This window comes from Podarcis muralis, chromosome 5, assembly GCF_964188315.1.
Source record: "Podarcis muralis chromosome 5, rPodMur119.hap1.1, whole genome shotgun sequence".
NCBI lineage: Eukaryota > Metazoa > Chordata > Lepidosauria > Squamata > Lacertidae > Podarcis > Podarcis muralis.
In genome coordinates, this window is record NC_135659.1 from 85,445,688 (window position 1) to 85,467,378 (window position 21,691).

The 21,691-nt window shown below is 42.7% G+C and overlaps 1 protein-coding gene across 2 annotated transcripts in view; it reads left to right on the forward strand.

Moving 5' to 3' along the window:
* Positions 1–21,468, forward strand: part of DOK5 (docking protein 5) — a 60,296-nt gene extending 38,828 nt beyond the window's left edge. The window contains exons 2-8 of one of the 2 annotated variants that reach the window (XM_028735241.2): positions 96–203; positions 9,453–9,567; positions 9,691–9,810; positions 12,120–12,270; positions 13,725–13,860; positions 17,846–17,966; positions 20,909–21,468. In XM_028735241.2, coding sequence (XP_028591074.2) covers positions 96–203; positions 9,453–9,567; positions 9,691–9,810; positions 12,120–12,270; positions 13,725–13,860; positions 17,846–17,966; positions 20,909–20,967 — 810 coding nt within the window. In that variant the 3' untranslated portion in view covers positions 20,968–21,468. Of the gene's footprint in view, positions 1–95; positions 204–9,452; positions 9,568–9,690; positions 9,811–12,080; positions 12,271–13,724; positions 13,861–17,845; positions 17,967–20,908 lie in introns of both variants that reach the window. The other variant, XM_028735240.2, reaches the window with a different exon arrangement.
* The last annotated feature ends 223 nt before the right edge of the window (positions 21,469–21,691 follow it).

Consider the following 21,691-nt stretch of genomic DNA (forward strand, 5'->3'; position numbering starts at 1 on the left):
ACTCTTCATTCCCCCAAATGGAATATTTGAAAATAATTATTTGTCACAAGGTTCACTTTTTTAAAAATAATAATAATGTGTTTCAATGTTTCTAGATTTATCAGAGATGCTGGCTAGTCTTCAAGAAAGCATCAAGCAAAGGGCCCAAAAGAATAGAGAAATTTTCAGATGAGCGTGCTGCTTACTTCAGATGCTATCATAAGGTAAGAGAACGTGCATGCTTCCTGTGTCTCCTTCACAAGAAGGCTTTCCCATGTAAGTAACTCCCATGGTTAATCTAGACTTTAGCGGCAATCCTGTTAATGATTTGTTATGATTTAGGCCCCATTCCCAGGGCTAGCCCACCCATGAGGCGGGGTGAGGTGGTCGCCTCAGGTGGCAGTTCCTCCCACCTGCCCTTGCTGCCCATCCATCCACATGTCTCCCCAATCTCCCCAATGCACCACTGGCACTTCACTAGTCCTCCCTCTCTGGGCCCATTCTGCACACCCACCCAAGAACATCTGGCTGACCACAGAATGCTGGACTAGATGGGATTTTCCCCTAATCCAGCAAAGGCTCTTCTTAAGGTCTATTCTTCCTATCAGTTTATAATCAGCCCTGGAGAAGATATAAATAGTATATTTAAATTGTAACTTTAAAAATTAATATGTCCCTTTCAGAGAATACCTATCAGGAGTTGTATCAATGGAAACAATATAATTCATTCATCATTTGCATAATCGTTGTTGCTAGATTGAAAAGTTTCTGAGACTCCTTGTAAAAAAATAATCAGTTTGGGATCACTCTGCCTGAGAAGGTACATGTGTAATTCCCCTCAGCACCATAACAATAATAGACCCTTTAATTTTTAATCTTTGACGGCAACAGCTTAATATATTAGAAAATTGGGATTTAGGTGTGCAAACAGTCTCGGCGCCTGGGAGCGAAAAGATAAGCTTTTGGTGGCTGATCCATTCTTATTTGGCTTGAGAGGTGTTTAAGGAATAAATCTCATGAGAATACCACATTTGAATCTCCTTAAACTATTTGCTCCGATCTACATCTCTCGGATGCATAATTTATACAGGACTGGCCATGAAGCCTGGGGGGAAATTGGCCCTACGTGTGTCTAGAAATAGAAGTTCAGGGGAAATTTATCTGAGGCCATTTTCAAAAGTCACGAGAAGAGACTCAAAATCCCTTCCCCTGCTTCATCTCAACTCCTATTGGGATTGCACAGAATGTATATTTAGAGAACTTTAATTTCGGCTCAGCACAGAAGGTGTGTCATCTGTAATGATACTGAGCCGACAAATTATTGATGCAAATCTTATGTCTCTTTTACTCTCTCCCCTTCTTCGCATGGTAATGTGAAGTATAAGTGGTACATCCACCTCTGAATGATGTGGGAATTAGGGCTGAAATGGAAGATCATAGTCTCTTAAACATTTGCTTCTTTAAAATGGGTCTTTATTTCCTCCCTTTGCATAATCCAGAGACTAGATTCTCTGCCACTCAAGGTATGTAGCTACCCATTAAACCCCGTTTATGTTGGTGTAATGTGAACAGTGGGTTAAATTACACAGTGCTTGGTCTCATGTCTTGAGGAACACATCCCCATGTCTGGATGTTCTGAGATAAGGGTGCCAGGTGCCCTGGGTTACCATAGCAACACCAGCAAGGCCTCCTCTCGATGTGACATTCACCCACCAGGCTGCACTGGTCTGTGTGGCGTCTCCTGGGGTGGCAGCCATGGAGAGAGTTGGCTGTTTCATCCTTTTCCCCTAGTTCAGCGGCAGTAGTTCTGGAGGTGGGAAGTGGGACATTCCCAGATCCAGATGGAAGCTGGGAATGCTGGGAATTTGTGATGTACTGGTAAAAACAGGGCAATTCAGGGTATGGTGATATCTACAGACTTCCTAGAACTTCTACATTTGCAACCATAATTACAAATAAAGCCAGGCCTTTAACATGTTTATTGTGGTTTATTAATCAAAAGTAAACAGTAATCCAACTAATCAAACCCTAGATTACCACACTAAAGACAGCAGCAAAAGTCAAGACACACACTATGGTACCACTGATCAACAAACAACAACAGCATCAAAAAGCTTATGTAAAAAAGGATTTTTGTTCAATTGTCAGCAGAACACAAATACAGAAGAAGATGCTCAAACTTCTCATGGAAGGAGTACTAGCACTGAAGAAGCCTTCTTGTCATGTCACAATGAACAACAGCACTCTCTTTTTTATGCATAGAGCCAGGAATTCTAAAACATACTAAACCTTTATTGGCCTCGTTGGAGTCAATAATGTGTTCTAATAAGCATCACAGGCAATGATTTAGGATCAGTTTAATTCCACAGTGCCTGGATCTGATATAATCTAGCTGTTTTTTTCCTAGTGATTTATTGCACTAGCTCATCTGACTTATGTTCCCTTGCCTTGGTGATGTATGATGCTGACATATAACTCTGATGATCTGGCTTTATAGATACATGGGCATAGATCCAGAGTTTCCTTCTGCCAGTGGCAGCATCCTGGGAGCATAGTTACACGCATGAGATGCTCCCAGTGCCTGCTGGTGGAAGGTAGCTTTAAATGTTCCCCTTGCAGTCCATTTGGAACAGTGGAGGAGGCGCTGTAGGAGTTAGTGAAAGTTGTCTTCCTGCAGCTTCCAGAAGTGAGATCCTGTGCTGTATTGGCAGCCCTTCCTTTCATGGGAAAGAACTCTGGACCTAAGTCGTGGTCAAGGGAAATTATATGCAGAAGGGTTTGCATAACGAGGTGGTAGGAGAAATGTTTGAAAGGAGAAGGTATGAGGGTATCTTTTTCAGCTCCCTTATGCTATCTGAGGCATGCCAGCACAGTGTTGTACAGCATGTCTGCCGGGAGGCCTAGAACAGCATGAGGATTCAAGATCGGGGAGCACTTACTGAATTTTCTGGAACAATATGCAAACTGAAACATCTTTTAAAATTGGCACCTCTCCATCTTTTGCAGTTAAGCTCTCCAGCCAAGTAACATGTACAGAAATGCGTGTGTGAGTGAAAATAGCATACACAAATGCATTGTATTACGAAAATTAGCTTTGCAAAAATGTGTATGTTAAGGAAAATTTATATATAACATCTAACAATCTTTGGAGAAATTGGAAAAACTAGTCATAGCTGCCAATCCCTACTAGGTATGTCAATGGAGAGTGTTAGGCCTCTCTGGAAAGGTCTACAGCAGTTTGCAGAATCCATTCCAGATATTATAGTGTACACTGGAGTTTTGGCAGAGTAGAATGAATCCATTCTGCCCAAACTCTTCAAAGCAGATCTCAGGCAGCTTCTCATTCCCAGTTGCGGTTTTGGTTATATATCACCCTAATGTATGCATCGTCTGGCTATTATTGAGTAGAACATAATTTATTGTGTTCACGTAGATGAATGCTTCTTGCTCTCTGCAATATCAAATCAGGACCTTTGGCGCTATGAAGATAACAATCATGGGAGATGAACAATCTTCCTTGCCTGCTTTATGAACTGATGCCAAAATGAAGTGAAATGGTGGGAAGGACAAGTAGCAAAAAGAAAACAAATTTTACTCTTCAGGTGAATGAACTTTGAAGCTTCAAATGTGAACTGAGGCTTGCAAGATGTACGTTGAAATATATTGCTCTGCCTTTTGGATTTCTGCATAGCAGTTGCTCTTTCGATGTCTGACCTTTAAGGATGAATTGATAACGTGAATAAATCGAGTAATGCTTCACTTTTATTACTTCTTTCCCTCCTAAACAGCATAAAGCCATCACAGGCAGCCAATAGTCCATGCCTCATCCATATACAGTTACCTTCATAAAGAGCTTGATATGAGAAAGGGTTTCAAAATAGAGTGTGATATCTCATTTCCTTCTACTCAGAGGAGACCCAATCATATTAATTAACTTAATTACTTAAGCATGATTAAGTACTCTGAGTGTGATTAATGCTGGATATCACCCATAATTCAAATTAAAGCTATCTTGAAAATATTAAGCCTTTGTAACCAAAGACAATAAATGATGGCATATTTTCATTTAATTGAGAAAAAATATATGGAAGAAAGCTAGATTTCAGCAAGGCAAGAATAAAATCACCTTGTTTGGGTTGGGCAAAGTCTTTCCTTCCCCTTTGCATGGTGTGTGTGTGAGAGAGAACATTAATATGTGTGCATGTGTGTGTGTGAGTGAATGAGAGAAATTATCAGGTGGTAAGGTAGTATTAGGGACGCGGGTGGCGCTGTGGGTTAAACCACAGAACCTAGGTCTTGCCGATCAGAAGCTTGGCGGTTCGAATCCCCGTGATTGGGTGAGCTCCTGTTGCTCAGTCCCTGCTCCTGCCAACCTAGCAGTTCAAAAGCACACCAAAGTGCAAGTAGATAAATAGGTACCGCTCCAGCGGGAAGGTAAACAGTGTTTCCGTGCACTACTCTGGTTCGCCAGAAGCGGCTTAGTCATGCTGGCCACATGACCCAGAAGCTGTACGCTGGCTCCCTCGGCCAATAAAGCGAGATGAGCGCCACAACCCCAGAGACGGCCACGACTGGACCTAATTGTCAGGGGTCCCTTTACCTTTACGGTAGTATTATTTACATATGGTAGAAATTTCAGCATTCAGATCAGACTTAATATTTGTTTTGTTTTTATTTATAAAGCTTTCTCATAATACAATAAGATAAAAAAACTAATGTAAATAAAAGTAAAAACAGAGAGAGAAAGAGAAAAGAAAATACAGAATCCTTGCTTCACACAGAAAGTGGTGGAGCCACCTGATCTCTCACCCTGGGAGGTCTTCCCTTACCTGCTTCAGATCAGCCTTAATCTTTGCATCCCACTCTAATAACAACTCTGCTGGATTGGACCACAGGGCATCTTGTCCACCAGTCTCCTTCAAACACTGCTGAGCCAGAAGCTTCTTGGAACCATTCCAGCAAAGCATGGAGGCAACAATGTCTGCTGTTATTTTGTCCGTAGCATCTAGTAATGAGAGATAGGTTAAGATGAGATGTTATTCCAGAATCTAGTACAAAAAGAGTGTTAGAACTGATTCAGGAATTTGGTCGGGTGGTGGGATTTAAGTTGAATAAGCAAAAAACTAAGGTTTTGGCTAAAAATTTGACATCTACAGAAACGGATGGGTTTCAGAGAGAGACAGGATTAAGTGTGGTTAAAAAAGTGAAATACCTGGGGGTCCATTTGTCCTCCAAAAATTTGAATTTATTTAAAGATAATTATGAAAAATGTTGGGTAGAAATCAAAAAAGATTTGGAAATTTGGTCAAGACTGAAACTTTCCTTGTTGGGTCGAATTGCAGCTATAAAAATGAATGTATTGCCGAAAATGTTATTTTTGTTCCAAGCCCTACAGATTGTGGACAGAGTGGAATGTTTTGGAAAGTGGCAGAACGATATCTCCAAATTTGTCTGGCAGGGCAAAAAGCCCCGAATAAAGTTTAAAATACTAACTGACTCGAAAGAAAGAGGGGGGTTTGCCCTGCCAGACTTGAGGTTGTATTACGAATCTGCAGCCTTCTGCTGGTTGAAGGACTGGTTTTTGTTGGAGAACACTGATGTCCTAGATCTGGAAGGGTTTGACAATGCCTTTGGTTGGCATGCATATTTGTGGTACGACAAGGTTAAAGCTCACAAATTGTTTAAAAATCATATTGTCAGAAAAGCATTATTCATGGTCTGGATGAAATACAAAGACTTGCTAGAGGGCAAGACCCCGAGGTGGCTATCACCGATGGAGGCCAAGGCTCGAAAAAGACCCAACATGGAGGCCTACTGGCCGAAATATTGGGAAATAATTGAAAAAACTGGAGACAATTGGAGGTTGCAGAGCCAGGAGAAACTAAAAAATAAGGTGCGAGACTGGCTACACTATGCTCAAATTCAAGAGGTGTTTAAAATAGACAACAAAGTTGGTTTCCAGGTGGAAAAATCAAAATTAGAGACGGAATTGTTAGAACCAAAAACTAAGATACTCTCTAGAATGTACAACTTGCTGCTTAAATGGAATACACAGGATGAGACAGTAAAATCTGCCATGATAAAGTGGGCACAGGACATTGGGCATAACATTATGTTTGAGGACTGGGAAAGGTTATGGAACACCGGAATGAAGTTCACGGCATGTAATGCCTTGAAGGAAAACATTATGAAAATGATATACCGGTGGTACATGACCCCAGTCAAGCTTGCTAAGATATACCACTTGTCTGACAATAAATGCTGGAAATGTAAGGAGGCTGAAGGGACATTCTTTCACCTCTGGTGGACCTGCCCAAAAGTGAAGGCCTTCTGGGAAATGATATACAATGAGCTAAAAAAGGTATTTAGGTATACCTTTCCCAAGAAACCAGAGGCCTTCCTCCTGGGCATGGTAGACCAGAAAGTGTTAAAGAAGGATAGAACTTTGTTTATGTATGCTACTACAGCAGCAAGAATTCTCATCGCAAAGCATTGGAAGACACCAGATTTACCCACGCTGGAAGAATGGCAGACGCAGTTGATGGACTACATGGAACTGGCTGAAATGACTGGCAGAATCCGAGATTTGGGAGAGGAAATAATGGAGGAGGACTGGAAAAAAATTAAGGACTATTTGCAAAAGCATTATAAGTTGTATGAATGTTAAGAATGTGTACGATTAGGAAACTCTTGCTTCAGCAACTTGAATAGGTGAATTGGAAACTAAGTTATAAGAAAGATGAGGTGGACAACATGAAGTAACCATACTATGTTTATTTTTAAGGTACAAATAACTGAGATACAGTATTTTACATTTAGAAACATAGTATTTGAAAGATACAGTAAGACATGAAATAAGGTAACAAATTGCTGATGTTTTAATTGCAAAGAACGCAGGATTCGGAAGATGTGGGGAAGTCCGATTGGAACGGTAAAAGTACTTTGGAAAGTTGGTGTTTATGTATTCTTTTTTTCCCCTTTTCTTTACTTTTTACTTTTTATTTCTGTAAATTTCTGGCTATTTGAAAGAAAATTTAATAAAATATTTTTTTTAAAAAAGATGAGATGTTATGACTGCCCCATGAGCCTCATGACGCCTTTGGGAGTTGAATGTGTGAATCAACTGAAAGGCTAGAGGCAGGAAGGAGAGGTGAAGCGCAGATAATTATGTCTGCCCGGTGGAATGGCAGGGTACCTGATAGCTTTTCGAGAGGATTAGACATAGAATGGAAGATGGCAAGATCCCCAGGGACATGCTCTGTGGGGAGCTGGCTTCAGGCACCAGACCTGTTGGCAGACCAATTCTGTGTCATAAAGATATCTGCAAATATGACATGAAGGCTGGCAACCTGCCATGTGAGAATCCCTTGCAGATGACTGCAGTGCCTGGAGACAGACAGTCAGGTCATGTATCCACAGCAGTGACCGCAGGAGAAATGACCACTGGCAGGACCATAGAGAGAAGAAATGCCACAGTGTACTGGCAAAACCAAACACCTTCATCTGCCCCAGCTGCAACAAAACATATCTCTCCCGTATCGGTCTCAGCAGCCAGAGCCGGCGCTGTAACTCACCAACGGTTTGACTCAATGGCATACTCTTCCATTGCCTCTTGAGACAGATGAATGTCAACACTGAGAAGAATATATTTGCCTATCTTCGGCTGAACGGGGTGTGTGAAAGGAATCTGTGTGCTTGCCAAGGAAGGTTCATTACTGAGCTATTTGAAGTGCGTCAGATCACTCTCCTTCCCAGGCTGAGGGGGGGGGGGGATGGAGAAAACAGGATATATACTGAAACAGTGTGATTGTTGTGCTGTTGAAGTTGTAAAGCAATGAACCACGTGGCGGAGCGCTGGAGAACTTCTGAAACAACAATGGGATATTAACTCTGGCCAAGGCATGATGGAGAGCAGCAATGGCTGGGAAGACCATGGATAGAATAAATGTCATACACAGGAGGAATAAGGATATAGTTTGAATGATTCACCTATAGGGTTTATAAATCATTTAATGTGTCAAGACGAATGGATGTCGTTAATATTGCAGTTTTTGTATAAGGAATGGTTATTTTGAATGGAATGTAACAGATAAATAAGATCTTGGAACACAGAAACGAAGAAAATCATCAAACCATCAATTCTAGCATGAGGGAGGCCACCTAAATTATATAATTGGGCATCTGAATGATTGGGATCAGTAATTGTATTGTATTGTAATTTGGCATTGCTATCATGAGACCACCATTGGATTATTGTAATTGAAAACTAATAAAAATTATTGTTTTAAAAAACTTTGAGAACAAGGCTATTGGGAGCTACTAGCCATAATGACTATGTTCTATCTCCTCTATCCAAGGCAGTATGCATCTGAATAAGAGTTGCTGGGAACTGCAGGTGGGCAGAATGCTGTTGCACTCATGTCTAAGTTTCAGGCTTCCCACAGGCATCTGGTCAGCAACAATATGCTGATCCAGATAGATCCTTGGCCTGAACCAGCAGACTCATCTTAAATTCTTATGCAACGTGGTAGAATCATGAGATTCCCAGCTATTTTGTGTTAAACTGTTTTTAATGTACTTTAAATTGTTGTGAGCTGCCCTGGGACCTTAGGGTGAAGGGTGGAATCATCATCATCCAGTTCTCTGGCCAACTAGAGAAAATCTGAGAGGACATGCATATGAACCAAGCTGTTCCCAGATGGACCTGATGTTGTCTCTGGTGCATGTCCACCAGCAAAACTGCTGCTCTAGCACTCTGCTCTTGAGCTTTGTGCACTCACAATCCCATACCTTGGTAATGCAGATCCCTGCCTATTGTGCTGGCCCTGAATCTATCTTGTCAGATGCAGGGCTGTCTTAAGCATATGCGGCGCTGGGGTGCAAAGATCCGCCTGGTGCCCCCCCCTCCAGGTTGCTCAGTCCCAGGTGCGCAGGAGGGTGGAGCCGCCCACAGCAGAAGAGCCCGCTGTGGTGCTCTGACCGACAGGCGGGCTCTTCCCCAGACTCAACTCTTGGGCCCCAGACTCTTGGCCTAGCGCCCCTGAGAGCCTGGCACCCAGGTGCCCCATACCCCTAGCACCTATGGGTAAGATGGCCCTGGTCAGATGCATCCTTTTTATTCATTGTGAATGCACAGATTAACACATTGTATTCCCATTTCTCCTTGCCTTCACCCAACCTGAAGAACGCCTGACCCAGCAAGCCAAATGCAGTCAATCTAGCCACATAAAGTAGCCTCCCAGGTCCTTAACAAGCCATCTTGCTTTTGCCATCTTGAGCAGGAAACAAATACAGAAACTTACAAGTCCCTGTCATACATGCCTGGTGAGTTGTGTTCAGTGCACTGAGTCACAAGTTACACAAGCCTCCTCCGTACAAACCTCTTTGTACAGAGATCTTAATGAGAGCTGCAAGTTGCTGTCTTATTTTATTCCCCTCCCCCTCCATTCTTCTTCTTCTTCTTTTTACTCCAGGTTACGGAACTTAATCATGTGAAGAATATATTGCGCTTGCCAAAGGGCACAAGGAAGCACGCTGTAGGGATATATTTTAATGATGACACATCCAGGACGTTTGCTTGTGAATCAGGTAGGTTTAGTGGCATGGGCGGTTGTCATTAGCTGTAGTAGCTGTAACTGTCGCAGCAAGCCGTAAACGTTATAAATGTTACATACCACATCAACATGCAGATTTTTGGTCGTTTATATGCAGAGCTTGAAGCGGATGAATGGTGTAAAGTCTTGCAGGTGGAGTGCCTGGGGACTCAGATTAATGATATTAGCCTTGGAGAACCTGACCTATTGGCTTCCGGTGTAGAGAGGGAACAAAGTGGTATGTAAATACTTTTTCTTTTCTTTTTTTTACACAACTACAAATAGAAACGTTTAGGCTGCCTCTGCAATGTGCTCATGAAATCCATAAATACTGTGGACCAGTGCAACAGAGTGTGACATTCTTCCATGCGATCGTGTTTTGTGCTCCACGGTTGCTGCTGCTCCCAATGTTACCCTATTTATAGATGCGGATATATTGCATTGACCAAAGTTAAAGCGTTTCAGCTTCCAACAACTCAGTAACACAGTTGGGATTTAAAAACAATTTAAAAAATTGAACCTCAGCTGTGATACAAAGAGGAAACCAAAATGTTTTGCTGCACAGTGCTAAGCCTGCTTTGAATTTCATATGTCATTTCATATGTTGTTCTATGTTTGACCGAATCATTCTAGGGTCAAAAGCCTGCCTCTGAAGCAGGGGAAATGTTGGGGGAGGTGGGTGCATGCCAGTCAGAAGTGGTGCCAGAGGAAGAAAAATGGGAGGTGCAAAGGCTGTGACTCCTACTTTTGTATAGTAGGTTATGTGCCAGCCAGAGAAAATTCAAGGGTCCTTGCAGGGCAACATATAAGAAGCACCACCCCAGTTCAAGATATTGGAGAAGGGAATAGAGCAGGGGTCAGCAAACGTTTTCAGCAGGGGGCCAGTCCACTGTCCCTCAGACCTTGTGGGGGGCCAGACTTTATTTTGGAAAAAATAACGAATTCATATGCCCCATAAATAACCCAGAGATGTATTTTAAATAAAAGGACACATTCTACTCATGTAAAAACACGCTGATTCCCAGGCCGTCCACAGGCCGGATTTAGAAGGCGATTGGGCCGGATCCGGCCCCCGGGCCTTAGTTTGCCTACCCATGGGATTGAGCTTGGGCTAAGGAGAGCAGTCTGAGGAAGAGCCATGTCATATGAAGAGTCTTGAAGGCCATGTCAAAAGGCCTAGAGGATGCATTCAATCCCTGGACCTGAGCTTTTTTCACCCTTGGCACATTTGTATTTATTGGTTGGTTTAAAGATATCAGTGTTCAAAGTATGGATGGGGAGGAGAGAGGCACACATACAAGATCTGCCTCCAACATGCCCACGTGTGATGTCCTTTGCACCGATTCTGCAGCCATCAAGCTTGGCAGCAACCTAAAATCGCACAGATTTTGCTACGTGCCTGCCTATATCAAACAGCTTTGCAGTCAACTCCTTTAAAACTGGTAGCAGGCTTTCGCACAGTCAATCACTTCCCTTTCCTGCAGATTGTCAAAGTGACAGAGCAAAGATCAAACTAAGGATAATAGTGCGGAATGCTTGCATTGAAGTTTCCAATGAACCATACATTCCCTGTTCCTGGAAATGCCATTCCATTGCATCCTGCCCCTCATATTCTCATTCCCTAATATTTATCCCCCATTCTGTGCCCACAGAGCTCAGGCCTCACTGGGCTGTGATTGGAGTTGTCCCCCCCCAAAAAAAAACCCCCCACACATCTCCCTGGTAATATGGTGGTGCCATTTTGGACAGATAACAACTGATTCTCAAAGAGTTGAGTTTGCTCTTAGTCCCATAGCAAATTCATCTTCCCATAGTCCTTTCATAAGGATGTGAAACCAAGTCTGCAGTCAGTGGCTGTCTAGTTCCTAAGTCCCTGAAAAGTCAATTTTTTTAAAGACTGAATACTGTTCCTTGTTACGCATCGTCTCAACACTGAGGCAGGGAAATGCTACAGATGAGATCTTTTCTACACACCATGCAGAACGAAGTGCTGGCAGTATGAGTTGGTAGAATTCTAGACTTTACTAAGAGAACTGTGGGTGTCACTTTCTGTGAGTGGTCTTCCATCTTGGGTAGAAAGCTACACTGAACGTTCTGATGTGCAGAATGTAGTCTTATTCCAGCATTATAAAAATTGGGAAAGTTCCACATAGGGGGAGAAGCTTTTCTCTGCCTCCCATGAACTTCTTTTAGTGCATCCGCCTTGAACACTGTAGAATCCTAATTTTCTAGGGTCCTGCATTGTGTGATGAGCTTACATGTGTACTGATTCAGACTATCATCCTTCAATTCTGATGGCAGAGGCGGTGGATTTATTTCTGAACTCCCCTTCCCCCCATTTGTGGAATTTCCCAATTGCTCTCTTGTTTTGTAGGACTGTTATGAGAAGAAGAACTGCAGAATTCTTTGGACATTGAGAAATGCTGTTATGATATGATTGTACAATGTCTGTCATGATGTTTTTGATTCTGCAAGGATTTTAGTCTAAATCTTTTGTTTTTCTCCCAGAGAGATTCAATGTGTATTTGATGCCATCCCCTAATTTAGATGTGCATGGGGAATGTACCTTGCAGATAACGTTTGAAAATATCTGTCTTTGGGACATCCAGAATCCAAGAGTAAAGCTCGTCTCTTGGCCTTTAAGTGCCCTCCGACGATACGGGCGGGACTCCACATGGTTTACATTCGAAGCTGGGAGGTGAGTGAATGCTTTGCCACAGGGCTCCACAAGTTCTTCAGACTCGGGAATTCTGGGCACACCATACATTTATTTAAAGCACTATGCTGGCACTTTAAATAGCCATGACTTCCCCCAAAGAATTATGGGAACTACCCCATCCCTATTTAAATGGCCCCAGAGCTGAACTTGACTTTTAGCAATCTGAGGCTGTTTGAAACCCACTCAACCAAGATCCGTATGCCTCTGAATACACCCAATTTGACTTGGGGTTCAGGCCTTGGGCAAAAGTGGAGCCACCACCATAGATACATATATTGACTAGAGCTGAATGCCAGCAGCATACTAAACAATGGTTTAATTGGGGCATGGGGGTAACAACAGAAAACCTCCACACAGAAAACTGAGCAGCAACATCATTCCCTTGTATGCAAATCGCATGCCTTAGATCCTTCGTATATATTTTAACTTGAATGAGTAGATTGTCGTTTTATCCACAATGAGAAGACTGATACTTTGGCTCAATGTGGAACCAATTGCATTTGATAACTTCTGCCACAAGTATAGATGAAATTTCAGAACGTGTGATGATCATCTTCCAAATAAAAATTAAAAGTGAAAGAAAGGGAGCTATTCTGCTTTTGTGTCCTCCTTTCCACTGAATGTTTTCGTAAGGCTTTTATTCTTATATAAATCTAAGAAAGAAAGAAATAAAATAAATTCTGTCTGCCAAGCCATTGAAGCTGCTGTGAAGTTTGGTATCTAAACTTCTATATTAGTTGCATGCTTATGAATATGCACTCATATATGCAAATATTTGCTTCCTGACTTAACACATATTAACAAGACATTTTGTTGTCTGAGGCAAAGGACAAGATGCCCCACTTCAACTGGATGTTCAGAAACCAAATGGGCTGACACTTGACTCTTCCTTCAGCCCTCATGACAGAGCAGTTGTCCTGCACCACACTTGAGGGTAGCAGGCTAGCCTAGGAGTGCAGGAAGAAGTGGCTTATTGGGTGGGGTTGAACTAGCTTCCTGGTTGTTGTTTCTTACTGGGAGGGAGAGGGGAAGGTGGTGGGGAGGTTGGCGTGAGGCAAACACAGTCAATCTGCCCCCCCCCCCCGCCAGTGTGTTTGCTCCACCATCTTGCCTCTAACACTCTGCTTCCCAGTAAGTAACAGCAATCCACCAGCCAGCAAACTAATGTAGCAGCTCCACTCCACCCAGCAAGGCTCTTCTGGATTCAGGGCAGGCCACGTGGCACCCATAGTTCTGTTGGCTTGCTGCCATGCCCCGCATCTGCCACCTAAGGCAACCTCCTCCTTCTGCCAAACAGTAATGCCTGGCCCTCCATGGCAATCAGCTGCTGTTATCTCCTCATGCTGTTACATTTCTGTGCAGGCACTACTACAGATGCATGCTAATAAATCAGTCTGCTCACATGTGACCCTACTCTGTTCTCTTTCTGGCAGGATGTGTGACACAGGGGAAGGGCTATTCATCTTTCAGACGAGAGATGGGGAGGCAATCTATCAGAAGGTTCACTCGGCAGCTCTGACCATAGCAGAACAACACGACCACTTATTACAGAGTGTGAAAAACTCAATGGTATGCTTACTGGCCCTGCCTGTCATCCTCTAGCAGTCAGCGGTAATGACATAAAATCCATAGGCCACCTTCCTAAGCATGAGTTCAGATTGTGATTTTCAGATTGCAAACAGATTTGAGTGTGGGGTTGTCTGCCTCTCCTCCTTGTTAACTCATTCAATTTCTTCATTTCTTCATGCATGGGGTTATCGGACAAGTCTGTAACTATGGCTGCTTTTCAATTAACTAGCTGATAAGAAATGGCTCTGCACCAGATTTGCAGATTGGTTTATGGATTTTGTTTCTTTCTAAGAAGTGAGCATGTTGTCTAAGTTGCTACAACTGATCTAAGTCTTGTAGCCCGACAAGAGTAATGTATGGCATATCAAAATGCGGTAGGGTAGTGGGCTTCAGCCTTTGCATGAAATGTAAAATACCTGCTCCTCATACTTCTTGCTATAACTCTACTTCTAAGGTTAAACCACAGAGCCTAGGACTTGCCGATCAGAAGGTCGGTGGTTCAAATCCCCGTGATGGGGTGACCTCCCGTTGCTCAGGTCCCTGCTCCTGCCAACCTAGCAGTTCGAAAGCACGTCAAAGTGCAAGTAGATAAATAGGTACCGCTCCGGTGGGAAGGTAAACGCCGTTTCCGTGCACTGCTCTGGTTCGCCAGAAGCGGCTTAGTCATGCTGGCCACATGACCATGACCCGGAAGTTGTACGCCGGCTCCCTCGGCCAGTAAAGCGAGATGAGCGCCGCAACCCCAGAGTCGGTCACGACTGGACTTAGTGGTCAGGGGTCCATTTACCTTTATCTTTAAGCTCCTGATGCATTCTTGAAATGCAAGTTAAAAAGGGTATATGAGAATGACATCTTCTGTATCTTCACATGTATAGCCCATGTTCCATGTGATCTATATGAATCTCTGACCCCTTTCAATACTTTAGCTGCCTAGAGTGGCTGGGGCAACCCAGCCGGATGGATGGGGTATAAGTAACAACAACAACATCATCATCCATATTTAGTATCAGATGCTAGACTAAATAGTACTTTGGTAAGACCCAGTAGTGTTTATGTTCTTATTTCTATTACCTATCAGCTTCAGGGCTCTGACCATCTTAAATAAATCTTATGATGAATCGTATGAGTTTTGTTTGAGCAATATTGCTTCAACTGGCATAATTTGCATAGGAACAAGCCTGTGCTTCCAAAGAAAGTTGATGCACGCAAGCATCAAGCAAATGTCACAATAGATCAAGTATTCCCTCATGCATGACAGAGGAAAAGGAAAGCCTTTTCTAAGATGGTGCCTGTCACTCACAAAGTTAATATTAAAATTATATTTCTAGAGAAAGCTGCTACCCAATTTCGATTTGCAAAGCCCTAAACAACTTATTTCCAAGGGATAGTCTGAACCCTTATATCCCAGCTTGATCATTGAGATCACCTGCAGGAGCATCTTTGGTCCTTCCCATATCAGCAAGACTCATGTTGGAAGGGACACCCCCAGGTCATCTAGTCTGACCCCCTGCAAAGCATTTGAAAACAAGACACTGAGATTTTAGTGTCATCAGTCCAGTCCTGTGGAATAATCTGTTCACAGAGATTCAGCAGGTGCAATCTGTGCTAACTTTTAAATGCCTGCTGAAAACCTTTCTATTCTACCTGGTCTGTGCAGGCAGTTAAGACTATTTCCTTCCATAATGGTTAACTGATGTCCGCTTTTAACATTTTTCATATATATTTTTTATTGCATGGTATTATGTTTTATTGCTGTAAACCACTTTGATTTTTCTTTCTTTAAAAAATGACATAGTGGTATATAAATATTTGTATAAATAAAATAACTGGGAGCACCTTTTATAGAATTATGGAGTTGGAAGGGACCCCACGATCTATCTAGTCCAACCCCCTGCAATTCAGGACTTTTGGCTCAAGCATCTATGAGAGATGGCCTTCCAGCCCACCCTTGAAAACATCCAAGGAAGGAGAGTCTCACCTAGGAACTCCCTGCCCCTTGACATTAAACAGGTTCCTACTAAAAGCATTTTTGCTTCGGCAAACCTACCCATATACATCAAGTCAGCATGCATTTTAATATGTATTTTTTAATATATAATGTATATTTGCAACTGCCAATTCTATTTATGCTTTGAAATGGTTTAGACCTACGTATTTTTAATTTCTGACTTCATTGATTATTTTAATGAATATTTTATATAAACCGCTTGGAGGTTTATATAAAATAAGCAGTATACAAATTACATTGCATATATGAAAATCTTTTCTTTTGAGCTCCCCCCCTTCTAATTGTTTTTCTCTAGCTGTTCTCTTCTAGCAAGTTTTATGTTCTCTGCGAATAAAAATGATCACTCCCATTTTCACTGAATAGGAGTTAACAGTGAAATCAAAATCATGAGGGTTCTGCTTTGAGAAATGGGGTGGGTTGTGTGTGTGTGTGTGTGTGTGTGTGTGTGTGTGGTTTTTTTTGGTGCAATGTTTGACAGAGTTCTGCAATTCCAAAAATAGATTCCGAGTTGTTTCCATGACACTGGAATGTAGGATAACATTACAAGTTCTGTTGAAGCATTACTTGAGGGACCATATTTATTTAACATGCTGTGGGCGGAAGCCTCTATTGTATGTTCAGTGTTCGTTAGATTGGTGTGGGTGTTTAAAGATAACTAGTTGATTTCATATTAATTCCACACACCCCCACACACTTTTAGTCTTTGTCTGAACTTTGAAGAAATTAGAAGTTAAATATGAGACTTAAATCAATATAGCCGAATATCATAACTGACCAAGAGTTAAATCGCAAAAGGGAAATGTAAAGATTCAAAACTGTCCTTTGTTATAGCTTCCGTTCCCCTCCCAGTGGTACTAAATTACTAAAAATGACAAAGCGTTGCGTGGATCCCATCCTTTTGACGGGAGCATGAACTGTACTTGTAAAGAAGATGCCTTTCTCCAGATACCCTTTTATCTAAGGGCAGATCTACACTATACATTTAAAGCACATTCAGTGCACATTTAAACCAGTTGCCCCTCTCCTAAAGAATCCTGGGAACTGTAGTTTGTTAAGGGTGCTGAGAATTGCAGAGTTATAATGGGGAAGCTACAGATCCCCAGATTCTTTGTGGGGGGGAGAGATATGTAGTTTAAATGCACATTGAAAACACTTTAAATGCATGGTATGGAGCACATTAAGCCCTTAGGGCAGGTATATTATTATTGCCCTGGAAGCAGGGGATTAGAGAAGAGAAAGCAAATATAAAAAGTAAAGTTTGCTGAGGAGGATCGGAAAGTGGCCCAAAACCTCCTCCTCCTCTCTCTCTCTCTATCTATCTATCTATCTATCTATCTATCTTAAGTCACATAAAAAGCAATGGTAGCCATGTTTGTGCATAAGGTAAAGGTAAAGGGACCCCTGACCATTAGGTCCAGTTGTGGCCGACTCTGGGGTTGCGGCGCTCATCTCGCTTTACTGGCCGAGGGAGCCGGCATCCAGCTTCCGGGTCATGTGGCCAGCATGACTAAGCCACTTGTGGCGAACCAGTACAGCACATGGAAATGCCGTTTACCTTCCTGCCGGAGCGGTACCTATTTATCTACTTGCACTTTGATGTGCTTTCGAACTGCTAGGTTGGCAGCAGCAGGGACAGAGGAACGGGAGCTCACCCCGTCGCGGGGATTCGAACCGCCGACTTTTTGATTGGCAAGTCCTCGGCTCTGTGGTTTAAGCCACAGCGCCACCTGTGTTTGTGCATAAGAGAGGTTAAAAAAAAAAGAGTCTTGAAATTCATAGTTGGGCAGCACCTTTACTTGGGAAAAATGGAAGTATCACAAAATAGTGGCAAGTCATATTTTGCAAAATGCTCCTTTTGCAGTAACACATCTCCAAGCTAAAGTTTCTACAAGCTTGAGCTAGGTTTTAATGCAACATTTTCATGATTGAATTATATCGCCATGTGTTTATCTCAAGGTCCGTTGCCTTTTCTTTCAGCTACAGATGAAAATGAGTGACCGGGCTGTTTCCCTTAGCACCATGGTCCCTTTGCCCCGCAGTGCCTATTGGCAGCACATCACACGGCAACACAGCACTGGGCAGCTCTTTGGCTTGCAAGGTAGGAAGCTGATGGAATAATAGTTGAGGCCTTCTTTCATTAATAAGTACTATATCGCGTGTATCGCCAAACGATGGTTTGGTATGCCAGGAATATGCTTGCATGCTTCCCCCTTCCCTCACATGCTCTGATTCTCTTCCTGTCTTCCCATGTCAAACTATGGTTTGTGCTCACTCTCCAAACCAGGGTTGGAAGCCACCGCCAAACCATGGTTTCCAGTTTCAGGTTGAAGGACAAGCACAAATTACAGTTTGCCAATTTGGTTGTAAGAGCAAACTCTGGTTTGCTGTCAACCAGGAGGTTCAGGAGACAAGTGGAAAGGGCAAAAGGAAGAAATGAAGAAAAAAGAGGGAGTAGATGAGCCTAAGGTTTGCTAGTGTAGTGTCATGGCCATATGTGAGCCAACAGTGATCAGTTTATCAGAAGACATTTCCCCACTGAAAAGACAGATGGATGCCATCAGTCCTTGGGTGATATTTGCCTCATACTGTCTAGCCTTCACATCAATATTTTCTGGGCTATTGGCCAAATATTTGCCAGGATCATTGTTAGAAGAACAGCCACTTCCCTCCACTTCTATAGTTATTCTGGACATTTTGCAAAAGTGCTGCAAACTATACCTCATATCTCCTCACATATGATCACAGGAAATTTTATAATAAAGTTTTTAATTATCCTCCCCTGCTAAACATGGCAGATATGTGTGTGTGTGTGTGTGTGTGTGTGTGTGTGTGTGTGTGTGGAGGGGGCATATATATGCATCTAATCATTGGACAGCATGTTAAATATGTTTTCTTATGATCTCTGAGGGACATCTAGTGGCCAGGATAAGTACATTCACTAATGTTCAATATAGCATTTCATTGCCCGGATCTGGAAAGTTGGGTGCTCATATCTTCAGCTTAAGTTCCTGTGGCTGCTTCATGTTTCTAAATCCTAATCCTGAGAACCTAGGGAGGAAGGAGTCTTGAAAATGCCCATCTTTGCTCAGCCATGTATACCTGAAGGTTGATCCCAGTGTTTAAGCACATAAAATGAATCAAAATATTCCCAGTATGTGATAATTAAACCATAGGGATTTCTCCTCTTCCTTTTATGCTTGAAGAAGAGTTTTTTATCTGGAATGTGCAGTGGGCAATATAATAAAGTTTTGATCTGTGTGAGGGTCAGTTCTTGGCAACGTATTTGGAACAGCAAAAGAACATACGAAAATGTGGGAGAAAATTAAAAGATCAGTGGAAATTGGACTCAATCTAATAGGGATCCCAAACCTAGTTTGAGAGTATTCAGACCAGAAGTTATTTGAGCCACATTCAGCTAAGCATGAACAGGGCTAGGTAGAAGCTCTGGAGCCAAGTGAGGAGTCCCAGGTAAGATCCTCCCTCTATTGTGTGGGCAGGTAATCCCTCCCCCACCTGGCCTGGTCTCCTTGGCAATGCTTCCCCCAGGTGGGATTGGACAACTGACTGAGGTAGGCGGCGGAGACCTCCAGGTATCTCACCTGAGGGAAGACAAAGCCAAGCCTATGCTGTTGGAGCCGCTCCAGATCTAGGGGCTGCACGCATCCACGCAAAGGGCGCCCCCCGTTTTAAGCGGGGAGCGGTCATTGAGCCACATTCAGCTAAGCATGAACAGGGCTAGGTAGATTTCTTGGGATAAAAAACTGGGCAAAGCTAAGCCTAATCTGGAGTGGAAGGCAAGGTGTGAAATGGAATTGCGTGTTGAGTTCCGCAGTGCCACCCCCCAAAAATTCACACAGCACACGTTAATTTTTGTTTAAGGTTTTTGGCACAATTTTGGCCACAACTTTATTTAAATACAGAAAATGTGAGTGGTTGCTTAGGCATTGGTTATGACTATCTGTCCTTGCCCCCCAAGGACAGAGCTGGCACTTCCGGACACCACCGGAAGCCAGCGTGGGAAACAAGTATTGGGGAGAAATGAGGCTGGGTAAATGCAGTCCAACACCTCTCACCCTCATGTTCCGTTGGGGTCTTGCCCGGCCCAAGTCCGGCTTCACGGACAAGGACGAAAGGATGGCAAGCCCCTGGATTCCTTTAACGGAATTCCCATTCGCATCATTTGGAGGGATAGGCACCTTACCCCTCCAATCACCAATTTAACCAATGCCTAACCGCCAACCTTACAAGTTGTGACGATTTGCTACGCAGTAGGCAAAAACCAAGATGCAAGAGCCAATCAGCCAAATGGCAAAATTCCTACCAGGCCCCCGCTCAAAGGCGAACGACCCCATGACAGGCATAGCAAGGTCAAATGAACCCAAGAACCACCCTATAAAAGGGAGGGGGGCGGGTGATCCGATGCAAAACGGCCAAGAGGAAGTCCCCTAGTCTAGCTCCTCAATTTATAGACTCTAAACCCCTCCTCCAATTTTGCAACACCAAAAACTCCCCAGCGACCCAATTAACCCTTTTCCGACTTGGGTTCCCAAATTTGCCTAGTCATGATGGTGGCCTGCTCCCCAACCGCAACACGTGCTCTCTGCTAGTGAGAACATGCTTTATGCAAGATGGCAGCAGGTGCAGGAAGGAGAAGCTGGCCTGGTCAACAGGAATAAGGACACACTAGGATTCGTTGATGCTGAAAAGCATCAAAAATTCCATTGTGCAAAAAGGGCAAGGCTCTTCCTGAGTCCCAATTGACTGAGAAAAGGGTAGGCTGGGGTTTACCTTATGTTGGTTATTTTTACTGCTTTTAAAGGTGTTTTATTATATACATATAATAAACTGTCCTGCTATCTGTGGGCCTCTAGCTCCCATCATCCCTGATCACTTGCCTTGCTGTCTGGGGCTGATGGGAGTTGGAGTCCAACAACAAATGGAACGCCATATTCCCCACCCATGTATTAGACATAACATGTATGATAGTTGGACTGATATATTGATTTTCCCCCCTCCACCCCCTGATCTGATTTGGAGAAGATAGTCCACTGAAGATCCATCGGACAGAGACTTTCCCCACCTATCGGTCAGAGCATTGATAAAAGAAAGCCAAGGACATTTGAAATGTGTGCTGCTTGAGATAGACTGCTCCAGCAAAGAGGCTTTCATTGACAATTGGCCAACAATAATGATGCTGACAGAAGAAACGAAGACTGGATTAAGACTTTGATGTTATTTTTTAACCTTCAACCAAAAGATATACATCTTAGAGATAATATTGGAAAGTTGCTATATTTCATAGTTACATCCAGAAGAAAAGAAGCTCTCCTTTGGTGTGTGATTATTATTATCTTTGGAATATAATTGATATCTGTTGATGATTTGTCCTATGCTATCAGTTGGTCAAGATTCATTTTGATGGTATCTTAGATAATGTAGTTTACATGTATAAACTACATGAAATATTTGTATATTTTTCTTTAACTTCAGTGTCCTGATTCATCACTGAGCATAGCAATTTTCAGAATGGTGACCAGTTTTTTGGAACTGGAATCTGTTGTCCCTGTCTATTAAAGTCTGATTAAGACTAATCTAAGTTATCAGCAGACATTTCTCTTGTCTTTTTATGTTTCATTTCATACACCGGTGTTTTAAAATGCCTTTTAGAAGTTTAGAAGTAAAATGCTCTTTGCCACATCGCTTGAAATATTGCATGCGAGTTTTCTGAGAGACACAGGTTCAGAACATCAACAGAAGCACCATATCTAAGGTGCTGCCAACAAGTAATAAGAGTATGAATTGACATTCTCAACATCTTATTGG